The following is a 13,478-nucleotide window of genomic DNA, read 5'->3' on the forward strand; positions in this document are numbered from 1 at the left end:
CTATCCGATGCACCCCCACCATACCTTTTCTTCTTCTTCTTCTTCTGTATATCTCCCCTGTATTTTAAATTTGTTTGTTGTTGCATCTAAAGAAAAGCGGCGAAAAAGAGTGCGGCAGTTTTAAGTAGGCACTGGATTAGATAAATGGGAAGTGACAGGTGTGACCGCTGCCTTCAAGATGTCTCTCTCTCTTTCTCTTTCTCTCTCGCTGTCTGTCTCTCTCTCTATCTATCTGTCAAGTCGTTCGCTCATTCACTCTAATAACATCGCCGCGGCTGCCGTCAGTTCCTCGACTCTTTCGTATTTGCATGTCGCGCTGATGCAACCTCGTAATCACAAAGCGGCTCATTTCAAGTGAGAATTTGCCTAATCTGAAGAGGACACAGGGTGAGTGAAATAAGACAAGAGAAAGCATAGGTAACACGTAAAGGTTAATTCACGTTGAAAGTATCAGGAGACAGCTCATATATTTACACGGCACTTAAAAATAAGATGAGGAGAATAATCATATAGGCCAGTAATCAGATTATAGATTTATATATTAATGGATGGATGTCATGTACAATTGCCTATATATCAACACTGTGTCTCTGTTTCAATACAAGTAAGAGAACTCCAGGGGAATTAGTGAATTATTGATTGTGCTGACTTATTCAGAGTGTGCAAACAGACACAGCCCACAGACAGTTCGAGTGGAAAAAATTTCGAGTGATAATGGTCTTCTCTTTCTCGCTCTTTCTCTCTCAAAATAAAGTAAAGTAAAAGCACAATATAATACACATAATAATAGTATGACAAGTGCTTGAGTTCATTTAAGTTCTCACATATGTAGGGTGACCAGACGTCCCTATTTACCCAGGGCAGTCCCAGTTTTGAGCCCTGCGTCCCCTGTCCCTGCAGATTTATCCAAAACAATTGATTTGTCCCAGTTTTAAACAAGAAATGTCCCAGGTGTCCCTAGTTTTGACCAATCTGAAAGCAGTAAAAGGGTCAATATACTGGCATTTGTTTACGTAAAATACAGAAAACCTTGAAAGGGACCACAAGGCAAAGAATGCACAGAGAACTCCCTCAGATTAGTCCAAATACTGCCCCACAAGTGATTCAAGAATGGACCGTGTTATGCTCTCTTTTCACAATCGTATTTATGCTAACCATCCTAACCGGGTGACTCACAGTTTTTAATTTTGAAGATCTGGTCACTCTACACATATCACTTGAAGAGATTAAATGGCTATAAAACTGGCTGTACAAACTTACTTGGCAAAAAGAGCCATAAAAGTTGGCCATCTATATTTATAGGGCAGGAAATGATGACCATATTTAGAAATACATTCTGAGTAAAGCTCTGTCACACAATAAACCAAAGTTTACTTTATAGATAGTGAGGGAAACAATTACAATGTAATACAATAAAACTGCATATAAGAGATAATAGATCAAACTGATTGTGTAGAGCTTTACAGGTTTGTTGAGGTCCGCCCTTTTTCTGTGTCACTGAATCCAATGTTTTACTTTGGTTGGAGTGAAAAAAAAAATCTGCTGTTTAAATGTCTTTTGTTTTTTTTTAAAGTTTTTTTTAATGATTATTATTTTATGATACCTAATGGGCATTCAATAAAAAGTAACTGCTTCAGTGGTTAAAGTATCTAATATTGAGGTGGGAATGGTATGAAAATAGTCAGGGGCATTTTGGGTAAACGCCTCAGGCATGAAAACTATGTGTGAAAGTCCTATTGTGGCTAGAGGAGTTGTTTTTATTATATTTATATTTTCAAAAATGACATTGGAAGTTGTGTGGGGTTCACATGAGCTCATTGTGAACTGTGATCTGTGCATTACGTCCCACTAACAACCTCTGAGTTAATGATTTATAAAACTATCTGTGTATAAATAAGCCATAATGCCATCAATGTTCTAGTCTTTTTGCCTCTCCCCTAAGCTCGCTCAGTGTAAAAATGAACTACTGTTTATTGCAATACACTTAAAGGTGCACAATGTAACTTTTCTGATGGACTGTCGGCATTGAGCTTTGCTGGGAATGTTCAACTGTAAGGTATTAAATTTATTTATTTTGCATTTCATTGGAAAAGTTTTTATTGCTTAACAAAATACTCGAAAATTCCCGGCAAAATCAGTAACAAGCAGGTGATGAACCCTTTACGAGAAAAGTTACATAGTGCATATTAAATACTTTTACTTTAATAACAGTGTCAATAATCTTACTTTAGCCAAATCTCTAGTTGTTGCATCTACTCGCATCTGCTTTCCTCCAACCTGCACAAACCCAGAGCTGTAATCTGTAAAAGACAAAGGTGCAGCGGGAGCCTGTCCTGTCCCAGGTGGTGTGCTCCTTACTGTCACTAAGATTAGCCAAAGATTAACCCCATGGACCATTGACCCTCCTGTCTACAAGGACCTGATCTGACACACTGACGGCTGGCCATTTGCCGCAGCAGCTCATATCTGCAGTTAACCGGGAGACAACACGCACCTGAACGCACCGCAATACAGCTCAACACACCGCAAGACAACATTTACAAACGTACATATTTCCAGACTCCAGATTGGTGTTGGTATTTTCACAAAATGATGGATGGAAGGTTTTGAAACACGGCTGTCATTCTACTCAGTGTCATTGTTAATTGGGCTGAGCTGGAATTAAGTTTATCAAAAGGGCTGACCAAACAAACACAGGTTTTACTAGGTCAAAGATTAAGGCACTAGACTTTACTTACCACTCACCTGCTACTGACGGCTTTGTCATCTAATCCTGTCATCTAATCCTGTTTGTTCCAAGCATTGTATCACATCTTACATATACAGTGTAATGTTTTGTATTATGGGTATCTCACAAGCAAATCAAAATCACAGTCTCAGTGGCAGCAAAATGGATTTACTTTGGAAACTACAAAATATCATGTTTTATTATGCGTCAAACCGACTAACCCTGTAGTTTACACATCTGCAAACATGCATGGGATTCCTGTATTAGTTTGGCAGTTCATATTTCAGTCTTTTCTCCTATGTTAATCTCCTGGATGAGTTAAAATTGGCACTTTGGACAGAATCCTGCTGTTAAAACATAAATCTCAAATCTAATCACAATTGCAATGCTCGTCTGAAAATTCGCAATTCGATACTTTTCCAAAACTGTTCAGGTATTTTTCAGATTATGTTGTTTATGCAGATACAGCTGTAACACTTCCAAATGCGTATTTACTAAACTGACTAAAATAGATATGCTGTTCGCGTTGTTTACAAACAGTAAAAAGGTCCCTAGTTCCGTTAATATTAAATCCAATGCACAATAGATGCTTTTGAAAGTTAATGTATTCCTTTACTTTGAAAAGGGTCATTTTACCATGGTGCTTTCCAACTTTCGCCAGACGGATAATTATTTGTGTCGACAGCTTGGCACTAGCCACAGAGCCTCACTTTGAGCCGTATACATTATATTTTGTAGCTGTCATGCTAATTCTTGTTGTATTTGTAGTGATTTTGTACCCACATGCAATCTTTTTATAACACTATGGAAATCACTTGACGCCGCTCCAACACTTGTTATTTGAAAGCGATCTACACTTTTTTGTGTGATTTTGTTTTTGATGGCAGTTTCATTCTCAGCATTAATTGTCGCGAGTCTTAGGACAAAACACAAAACGCTGCTTGGAAACTTGGGATCGAGTACAGTAGCGTTGGCCAGGACTCAAAAACGACAGCTTTGTAATGAAGAGTTAGCGTTAGTTAGCAAGTGTGCGAAAGTCTTTAACTACTGTCCTTTGAAGTGCGCACTCTGTCAAGTACCTCCAAGTGACTCAAATGCAGATTCCAGAGGATGTAAGGCGCGCACACGAGAAGGAGGAAGGCGAAGTGTGCCCTAACTTGAGATAGCTGGCCCAGGATGAAAGGTGCCAGCAATGGGCTGTGAGGAAAAGGTTTACAAGAAATAAAGGACGCAGGAAAAGTGGAGAGGAATAGGGATAATGAGAGGGATAGTGCCAGCGCCTCCCTCCTTGCTACAAACTCCTAAACTGTCTAGAAATATTTATTTGTATTAGCAATAACATTTTAACATTATTTTGAGTAACTTAATAACTACTAGTAACTTGGCATCTTTGCTCTCCTGATGCACTGGTCAGACGGTTGCCATGCAGTAGCGTTTTACAATATACATAGAAGTCGATTGTTCCTTGTAGTAATGGAATCCATACAAACACATGAAATAATTGTTTAGTTAGTCCAAGCAAGGCCAAGGAAAACTCTGTCAATGTCTTGAGATTCTAATGTTGGGATGGTAACTGAGAACCAAAAGGGAAACAGATTTTAATGTTTCTAAATTGGAAAATTGCAATTGAGTAAAGCAGCTCATAAAACTCCAGTCCAGTTGCTGAGTGACATGAAAAATTGAAGTTCTTTTCAAGGCCAAAATAGTAGGAAGTCAGGAACTTCAGACACAGAATTCTTTGGAAAATGAGTTATAAAAAGACCTTTACTTTTGCTGAACAATGGAACTATAACAATAGAATGCTTGGGGTCAAAAAAGTTTAAAGAGTAAAAGCCAGAAGCTTTTGTCGGTTCTAGGTTTGTACATGAAAAGAAAAGTAAAGGATAAAATATTGTGCCTGATGAGAAGTTCCAGCAGATTATTTCTTTAGTTCCATGTTGTTTCTGTTGTTTATAACACTTATTCATTGGCATTGAGTCAGAGGATAGTTAGAGTGCTTTGGTTATCTTCTAAATCTTCATAATAATAATGATTTTCTCTGTCTTCAGGATCACGACAGCAGTAAGGGGCGCTCCCTGAGCCCTTACACCCAGCACAACGCTACCTCACCAGGAAAAGAGGAGGTCGGAGGCGGCAGTCGGCCCTGCAGTGACGGGGGCTCAGCCACAGGAGCCCTGGGGACCCCCGAGAGGCGTAAGGGCAGCCTGGCAGACGTGGTGGACACACTGAAGCAGCGCAAGATGGAGGAGCTGATCAAGAACGAGCCAGAAGGTCAGTGGTGACAGGAGGCGTATGTCCAGATGTGAGCTGCGTCTGGACGATCACACGCTGCTGTCCTGTCTCTGCTCTGTCTCTATCACCCCCTCTGTTATGTGCCTACACACTCGATAAGAGGCGAGGCTTTGTTTCTCTGCACACAGACAGACAGCATCAGCTGTTCAGGCCCATTGTCCACCATGCTTTGCATATTTATCACAACCTGACAAATAAGACGTGTGTGCGCTCGGTGGAGACTGTGAATGCACTTGGATATCTTAACAGCCATCCAATTGTGTCACGGATCATTTTCAAGAGGAGGGAATTTATAGCTCTGTTCTCAGGGAGAGTCAAACACATGCGGGTACCTTTGCAACCTTAAGGTTAATAGGCCCTCAGAGTCCAAGTACAATTCTCTAGACAATTGAATAGTCCAGGGGTGATTTGAGCCTAAGGCAGCATAGCTTAGCATGATTAGTCTCTGCGCTCATTCTCTAATGCAGCCCTGGGCTATACAGTTAGCCTCGTCAAAGAGTTAAAATTAGCCTGTGACCAACTGCGACTCCATTAGGGCCAGTAATGGTGGCTTAAGTCACTATGTAATGCATGTGAAGGTGATAACGTGACAAAAACATTACCAACAGGTGTCCTTCCCTTCTTTAGAAAGATAGTGCACCTAAATAGCATGGCTCTTTACTGCTTGAGAAATCATTTACGTCTGTGATGGTGGCCTTAAATGTCAAGCTCTAGGATGGTGGACAACACAATTAAAGGCGAGTATAATTTGAGCTCATGTACACTTTAATGTTATTAATGTCACATAAAAGGATGAATAGGACCTTACCCACAACCTGAAGATAAATTGAAGTTTTCAGATTGACAAAAGGTGCATCTTGTATTTGCTAAAAAGTGCTCAGGTGTACAGTGGACCCTGATGTGTTTGTGTTCCCTACAGCACATCAACAGTTTTTCAATTCAAGCTGTGATGGCCTAACCTCATTTCAAGTCTTTTCAGTGAGCCTTTCAAAGATTGCTGGTCATCTCTCAGAGCCTGCTTGTTTTTATTTCAGTCGATATAGAGCAGTCTGTTGTGGCACATTTTATCATATAAAAAACCTGTGCTGCGGTGTAATTGTAAGTGTGTTTTGGGTTGTTCGCTTGCTTCGCTGGACCTTGTGAACCGTCCGCATAGGAAAAAACCAACAATAATGGATCTTTATGAGTCAGACGTGGCACGGTAGAGGGAGGGCAAGGCAAGAGGAGACACAGGAGAGGAAAAGTGAGTAGGAAAGGAGGCGAAAGGAGTGAGCGAAGGATGCGAGCAGTGTCTTCTTTACAGACCCCATTAGCGGAGAGCCACAGTGGTGCAGCGTCCAAACCAACCTCGGAGCATTATCTGGCCTACGTTTAAATGAAACCCGCTAACAAAAGGCCCCAGCGCCTCCAGACTCTAGGCCAAGCAAGAGCAAAAGAAAGAAAGAATAGATGAAAAAAGCAAAGGGAAGTGGAGAGAGGGAGGAGGAGTGGGGGGGCTTTGGTATTGAACCGCGAGATAGAAATCCCTTTTCGGTGCCCGGCTAGGCTATTGTTTGGCTGTATGGCTCACAAAGGCCATTAGCAGCAAACAGCAGGTTGGGATGAAAATTTAATGAATGCTTTAATCATTATGAAAGGCCGGGAATATTACTGCTCTCTCAGTCTGTCTCTCTCTCTAGCACACACACATACACAAAGCGCTTCCAACTGGATCAATGGCACGTTCACATTGGTAGCATCAGAGTATTAACACCAGGAGGAGAGTTAGCGAGAGGCCAAAGACACGAAATGGGTCAGAAAACGATAAACATCTCGAAAAAAGACGGCATGACTTATCGAAGGCAGGCCCTGGGCAAGACAACACACACACACATACAGTAAGTTTTGAAGATATAGTTGGGTGTCTGCGGCTAGTGTTGCTCTACTTAGGCTAGATGAATGGATAGTGGTCCTTACTAGGTCAGTGCGACAGTGCTGTTTTAGCCTTTGGGAGAGGAGCTGTGTATTTGCATATGTATCTGTGAATGCACACACCTATGAATATGTGTGTGCAGTTTGGGAGCATTCGGACGCCGGTATATGAAGCGCATGTGTGTTGGTGTTTGTGTGTTTGGTGTAATAAATGATAAGCCGCTTCGTCCCCCATGGCCTGGCCCAACCATGCTCCAGCGCTCTCCTGCTCTCCCCCATTCATCTCCTGTCTCAGCCCACCGGCCACCTGCTACCCCAGAGATACAAACTCCACTACTACGGTCCGTGCACTACCAGTAGAGTTTATGGGCGAAATGGCAAACTTTTAGTGAGTTTTGGACACTCATAACAATGGATTTAATTACTATTATTATTATTATTTTTTAGGTTGAAAGGTTATAGACAAGAGCAGAAACGAGAATGAAATTTTTGCGTAAGACTGACAATTTTTAATGCAAACCCCCCCCCCCCAAAAAAAAAAAAATCTGTTTTACATGATGATATTGTTGTTACAGTGTCGCCCTAAAAGATAAGACAGATTAGAAAAATAATTACAAATATTTCTTATATTCCAAGCCATTAGAAGCATAGATTAGCAACAGATGTGTTACGAAACATGCACCTTAGCGAAAGACGTACAACTCTACAGTAAAAATGTGCAACAATTATTAGCAAGTTTTGAATGCTTGTTACATTTTTTTTACATTGTGGCTTGATTAGATACTATGTTGGATTGACTTGACTTCTAAATTGAAAATCTTAGCCAGTATCTCAGTCAGTATGCCAAGTATGACTATCAAATCATACATGGATGAATATTTCAGTTATTAGGACTATATAAATCAGTTGTATTCCTGTATGTGTTTACCGAGTCTGTCTAGTGGGCACTCGATAGGAAGCCCGTGCTGGAGTGGCCGTGTGAGTCATTACCGGGAATAATGAGAGCAGAGCATCGCGGGAGGCCTAGGGTCAAGAGGAGAGCCAGGCTAACACCCAAGAGACGAGCCAATACTGTCTCAATGCACCGACACAAATACAGACACACCTGGGTTGGCAGCTTTGGACTTGCCTTTTAACCCCACGTGACCCAGAGAGCACAATAAGGTGATCATCTGTTACTTGGCCTAAGGGAGAAGGGACAGGGAAATAATAGGCAAGAGTAGAATAGATTAGGATTATGCGCTCAACATGAAAGATAGACGAATTAAAAGGGGGCAGAGTAACTGTGGTAAATGGGGCACAGATGTTTGGGTTAGCCCCCAGAGTGGTGGCTCCTCTGCCCTGGACACTTACAACCTCATTCGTCCTCCCGCTTCTCTCTTTCTGTGTCTCTCCCTCTCTCTTCTCTCCATCTCTTTCTTCCGGCCTATGTAAACAGCTGAGTTTCAGATCTGGACACCTCTTTCAACCCAGACACGCTGATCTGTCATGGGTTTGTGACATAATAGACATTAAACATCTTAGTTTTTCTAAAGTGGTGTAAGGTTAGCAAAGCAGGTTTATGGTAATATGATTCCGGGATCACGTCAATAATATCAAGAGGTCTGGTTGCAGTGTGTTTGAGGAGTTCAAGTCAGATCAGTTAAGTGAAACTTATATTCAAGACTCCAAAAGGCTAAAGAGTTAAGAACAGGGTTAAAGGATGGATGGAAAGTTGTGAACTCTCAAGAGGAGCAGCTGATTTGTATTACTTCTTAAAGCAATGTTAAGATATTGTGAATCATGATAAAAATCTAAATTGTGATCAGGCTCCAAGAAAATTATGGTATGAAGTTGATTCTCCTACTTACAGATATGGTGCCAAGGCAACAATGGATATCTAAATCAAATACACAATGAAGAAAGTCAAACAGCGCACCCGGGTGACCTGTGGGGGCTGTCCCTGGCTCTTCTTCTCCTCTGGGCAGTACATACATGTCAATAATGTTATATTGCATTTCAACAGAAGAGGAGCAAGTCTGTGTATCTGAGTGGTGGAAGGGGATATCATGATGTATTAGCATGCTGGCTATCAACTCAGAGTTAAAGGAGAAATAAGTTCTTCGCACTTATGTCAATATAGATATATATTTTCACTGCGTGTCCTCAATCTGATGCCTGCTGTAAATGCAAGGAGCTTTATGCACAGCACACTCCCTTAACACGAGAGGTGGCCACACATGGAGTCGCTTCTGCTCAGGCCAAACAGCCAACCCACCCACAGTCAGCACTACGGCCCGGGAAGTATAACCTCCGAGTGGGGAAAAGGGAACACGACTGTGTACAAACAAGCAGACGCTCCGCATCTGAGCTGGCTAAAGTCCGTTTGAACGTGCATATTTGTAACGGGCTATAGTTGTGCTCATTGCAGGCTTCCACACAATTATACAACAGTGCTATAATATATAGCTATTGTCACTCTGCTGGCCTTTTCACATTGCATCAGTTCACAATTGTTGGTAGTTGTGTTGTTTTATTGGAGCAGGGTCTATTTCAGACGCATGACCCTGACCCCTGCACTTCATAGCATTGATTTGGACATAAGAAGACACGCACTAAACGGCAGGTCTTCAGCTGGGTCTGCAAACCTCAGGGTCAAACAGAATAGCGTTTTTATGGCCGAGTGTAATCGGTGTTTCAGGTTGCTCCGAGGCACTGGTTTCCATACTGAAAATGCCAACTCAATGACAGATGTCGCACAACGCACACACACACTACACACTTCACTTCATCTATTTTCTTGGCAGGGACGGAAACCCAGAGCTTGCTTTTAGAGAGCACTGAGGCATTTTATAGGACAGCACTTAGGCAGGGCTATTGTGCCACATAAGCACACACTAGCCAGGGCTCCCTCACGCCTCCATACACTCCAATGGGTGACAATGGGAAGGGCGGATACAGGCTGCCAACAAGAAGGAGAGCGAAGAAGAGGAAGTAGAGGAGCGAAGTTGGAGAGGTGCAAGGGTCCGAGGCGGTCCCCTGTTGAAACGTCCGTCAGTCCAACCCCCAGCCTTCACTCTGGTTAATCCTCACCGCTTCACTATCTGGGGGGTTACGTCAAGCAGGCATCAACAATGGCGTTCACTGGTATGGGAAAAAATAGAGAACGCTGCAAAATGTCAAAAGTTTTAGTATCTTTAAGTGCAATATAATGAACCTGTTTTTTTTACAAACTGACAACAGTATGTATTGTAATTTTACACTAGATTGTTCTTATATATATCATCAAAATAATATGAATTTACACCATATATTTATATTTAAACAAGCATGTAACAGTAAGAGATCTTCATGCATTGACAGAGTTGGAGCGTGGGAGAGGACAGTGGTCTCCCAGTGCAATCTTAACCCTTTTGTCTAAAAATAAGACCCCATTTTCACACAAGGATTCCTATAGATTAACAGTAATTTACGCTGCAACTGTCTCTTCTTATTTTGACAGTGTCCCAATTACAATGAATTGAGTGCGGTGATCCAATTGAGTGTTTTGGGCCTTTAAAAGAGGCCTGTAATCAGGTGAAATCGCTCCAGAACATTTGTTGCACAAGGCCTTTTATTGTTTGTGTGTCTGAAGAATTAACATTGTTATATGGCTATGATATTTAATTCCAATTTGGAATAATTTTGACAGAGATCCTTCAGCGTGTTGCATCTTAGGACCCTTCAGATCTTGAGGTAGATTTACAATCAGGAGCAGCTTTAATTTTAGTTTGTTATTGGATGTGCCAAACCAGGAGACAGAAAAGCACTGTAAAATACATTGTGGGTTAGAGTAGACAGTAAGATCCATGGTTGGAGTCTTGTCCTATTTATTGTGTCAACTAACAGAAGAGCTAATGAACATTAGGTAGCATCACATGGACATCGAAACCTAATACTATCCAAACTTCCCCTCATGTGACTTCAAAATTGGGGGTAACCACAGACTAAACTTGGAAGTAGCCTTTGACCATACCTGGGCTATACCACTAATGTAACGGGGACCAAAGCAAACCTTCCAATCAAGGAAAAACCTGAATTTGACTGTGGGACAAGATAAATTAGAAAGTTAAAAGACCTACAGCAAACATCAACAATGGCCTCTGCAAGTCGTCACATGGATCAGTGCTGCCTAATGGGAGCGAGTGACAGAACAGAAGCTGCACAGACTATAGCGTGGGAGCAGACGCTAGCCTTTATGTGATTTCCACCCTTTTGCCGGTAATTAGTTACTTGTATAAATTAACATGAAGTGCAGCAGGACTCTCTCAGGCATTGTTTGTGCTGATCATTCTTCTCGCGCTGGGAAAGGGAAGGCGAGAGCAGAAAAACAGTCAAAAGGATTGAAAAGAAGTCTTGTTTTTCATGTTCCCTTATACAAGCCAGAGAAGTTGGAGCAAGGAGGAAGAAAGCTAAATTTGTCCCGTTGTTTGGTGATTGAAGAGATTTAAATTCTTTATTAATTTGATATGGACAGTACATATTATAGAACATCTGTGATTGCCAGATCATTACCACTAAATATTACAAAAAAGATCACAGAGCAGTAAAAGTCTAGTTAAAAGTGTGGTGGTGCATCTGCTCGGTACCTCACAGTCCTCTCGAGCTGTCACCCTAATGCCCATCCCACTCACAAACGTTGGTTTCAAAGTCAGAATATGTCTTTAGATTTCTATTCTTTTTGTTCTGTCGCTCATTTGCCAACCTTCACTGGTGAGATATTAATGTGTTTTAACAAAAGGACAATATTACAAAGGATCATACATTCTTCTCCATAAATCAAGGAAAGGCCACATACTTGAAGCCACCTGCCATACATTTTCATTTGTATTGTCATCTGAATGTCAATGTCATTGTGTCTATGAGGAATTCTATTAAACTGAACACATCAAATCATTTTCAAGAACAGTGTAGATAATTGAAAGACAACGCATTTGTGACATATTATTCTTTCACTGCTATATCTTCTTTAAATAATGACATGTTTTTTGTAGGTTTAGGACCTTGATTGGAGGAAACTATTAAATCAGCAACGCAGACAACAGTGGGCACAGTTGAAGTCGTATTTTGTACATTTGCGTACATCAAATCATCATCATTTATGACAAACACATCACACACGCAAGCCCATGGAAACCTTTATAAGCCTTGTAACTTTTCTGCTGGAGACTTTATTTCTTTGCTTGGGATGTTCCATGGTGTAGCATTAAACTTATCAGCCTCCATGGAGACAAGCAGGTGACACTACCAGGCCCAGCAGGAAAGTTACACAGTCCATTTTTAGCATACATATACATTTTTCATAAACCAACAAAACACATATTAATCCAAAACTTTTTTTTTTTTTTCTCATGATTGAAATCAAGGTAATTTCCTTCACCTCCTTGTATTTTGTACTTTTTTTCTTCCCTTTTGTGACTTGAGAACGACGTCATGGGGCCAACCTGAGGCGCATTGTGGGGCACTCCATTGTGTTGGCTTGATGAAAGGCGCATTCAAGTCACTTTCTTATTGAATTGTTTTGCTTTTCAACGTTGGCATTCTTTTCCGTGGCGGCCTTGCTCTACTAGACAATCACTGGGGATGAAACTCCTTTTGGGCCCATTCTTTGTAAAGCTCAGATGAGCGATATTAAGCCTGTGAATAGTTTGCACGATTGTGTATGTGTTTTTTGGTTTGGAAAGCAGTGCCCCAACAGCTTTTGTCCGATAGATCAGAATAAAAGCTCTTAGAAGAGTTGGAAAAGGGGGTCCCGTGGTCTTTCTCGCGATGCTGTGTGTGTTATTGGCCTCCCGGTGTGGCATTAAGTTTTTGTACAAAAGCTTGAGGTTCATGAATCAGGCCCTAGCTTCCAGTTCTTGGCCATTGTTGACACTTTGAGATTGGCTGTCTACTGTATGTGCCTCTGTGTATGTTGATACTCCAGGCAAGATGACATGGGCTTTTTAGAGTCTTTAAAAAAAAACAACTTTTTTTTACATCAAGAATGTGCAAGATTGTCTGATTCAAGCTCTCCCACATAATAGAAATCTGTCACTGACTCCCAAATATTAGCTGGCCCCAAACTTTGGCATCCAACCTATTCTCTTCTATTCAACCCCACGTCCCATGACCAGAGTGGAGGAATTTGTGATTTATCTATTGAGCTTTCTCATTGCTGTGCCCTCTTGTTGTTTCTGCAGCGTTTCTGTTATTTTTTAGTTCTTTTCTTCCCATTCCCATAGAGAGACACAGGAATGTTTTTATGCAACAAAATAGCAGCAAGATTAATGGGTTTGTTAAAACTGGCATTGGCTCACATTTGCTTAGCTGTTTTTCTATCAAAGGAATATGAGAGACTTTCAGCATATCTTGAAATGGTTAAACAATACATCCAGATAATCCAAAATGCAAATACTCAAACTTAAAAGGCTCAAAGGCTGACCCTTGTGGACTGTATCATCTTAAAGGATACTTCACAAATAAAACATTAAACAGAACAAAATGCATTCAAGAAGATTTTAGTCTGCGTATAACATATCTTATTTTA

At 41.1% G+C, this 13,478-nt stretch overlaps 1 protein-coding gene across 6 annotated transcripts in view; it reads left to right on the top strand.

Moving 5' to 3' along the window:
* The window catches only part of sox5 (SRY-box transcription factor 5), a 117,567-nt gene that overhangs the window by 25,329 nt on the left and 78,760 nt on the right, over positions 1–13,478 (top strand). For all 6 annotated transcript variants that reach the window (XM_033988960.2, XM_033988961.2, XM_033988964.2 and 3 more), the window contains exon 3: positions 4,777–4,999. In XM_033988960.2, coding sequence (XP_033844851.1) covers positions 4,777–4,999 — 223 coding nt within the window. The remainder of the gene's footprint in view (positions 1–4,776; positions 5,000–13,478) is intronic.

Source organism: Periophthalmus magnuspinnatus, chromosome 23 (genome assembly GCF_009829125.3).
Source record: "Periophthalmus magnuspinnatus isolate fPerMag1 chromosome 23, fPerMag1.2.pri, whole genome shotgun sequence".
NCBI lineage: Eukaryota > Metazoa > Chordata > Actinopteri > Gobiiformes > Gobiidae > Periophthalmus > Periophthalmus magnuspinnatus.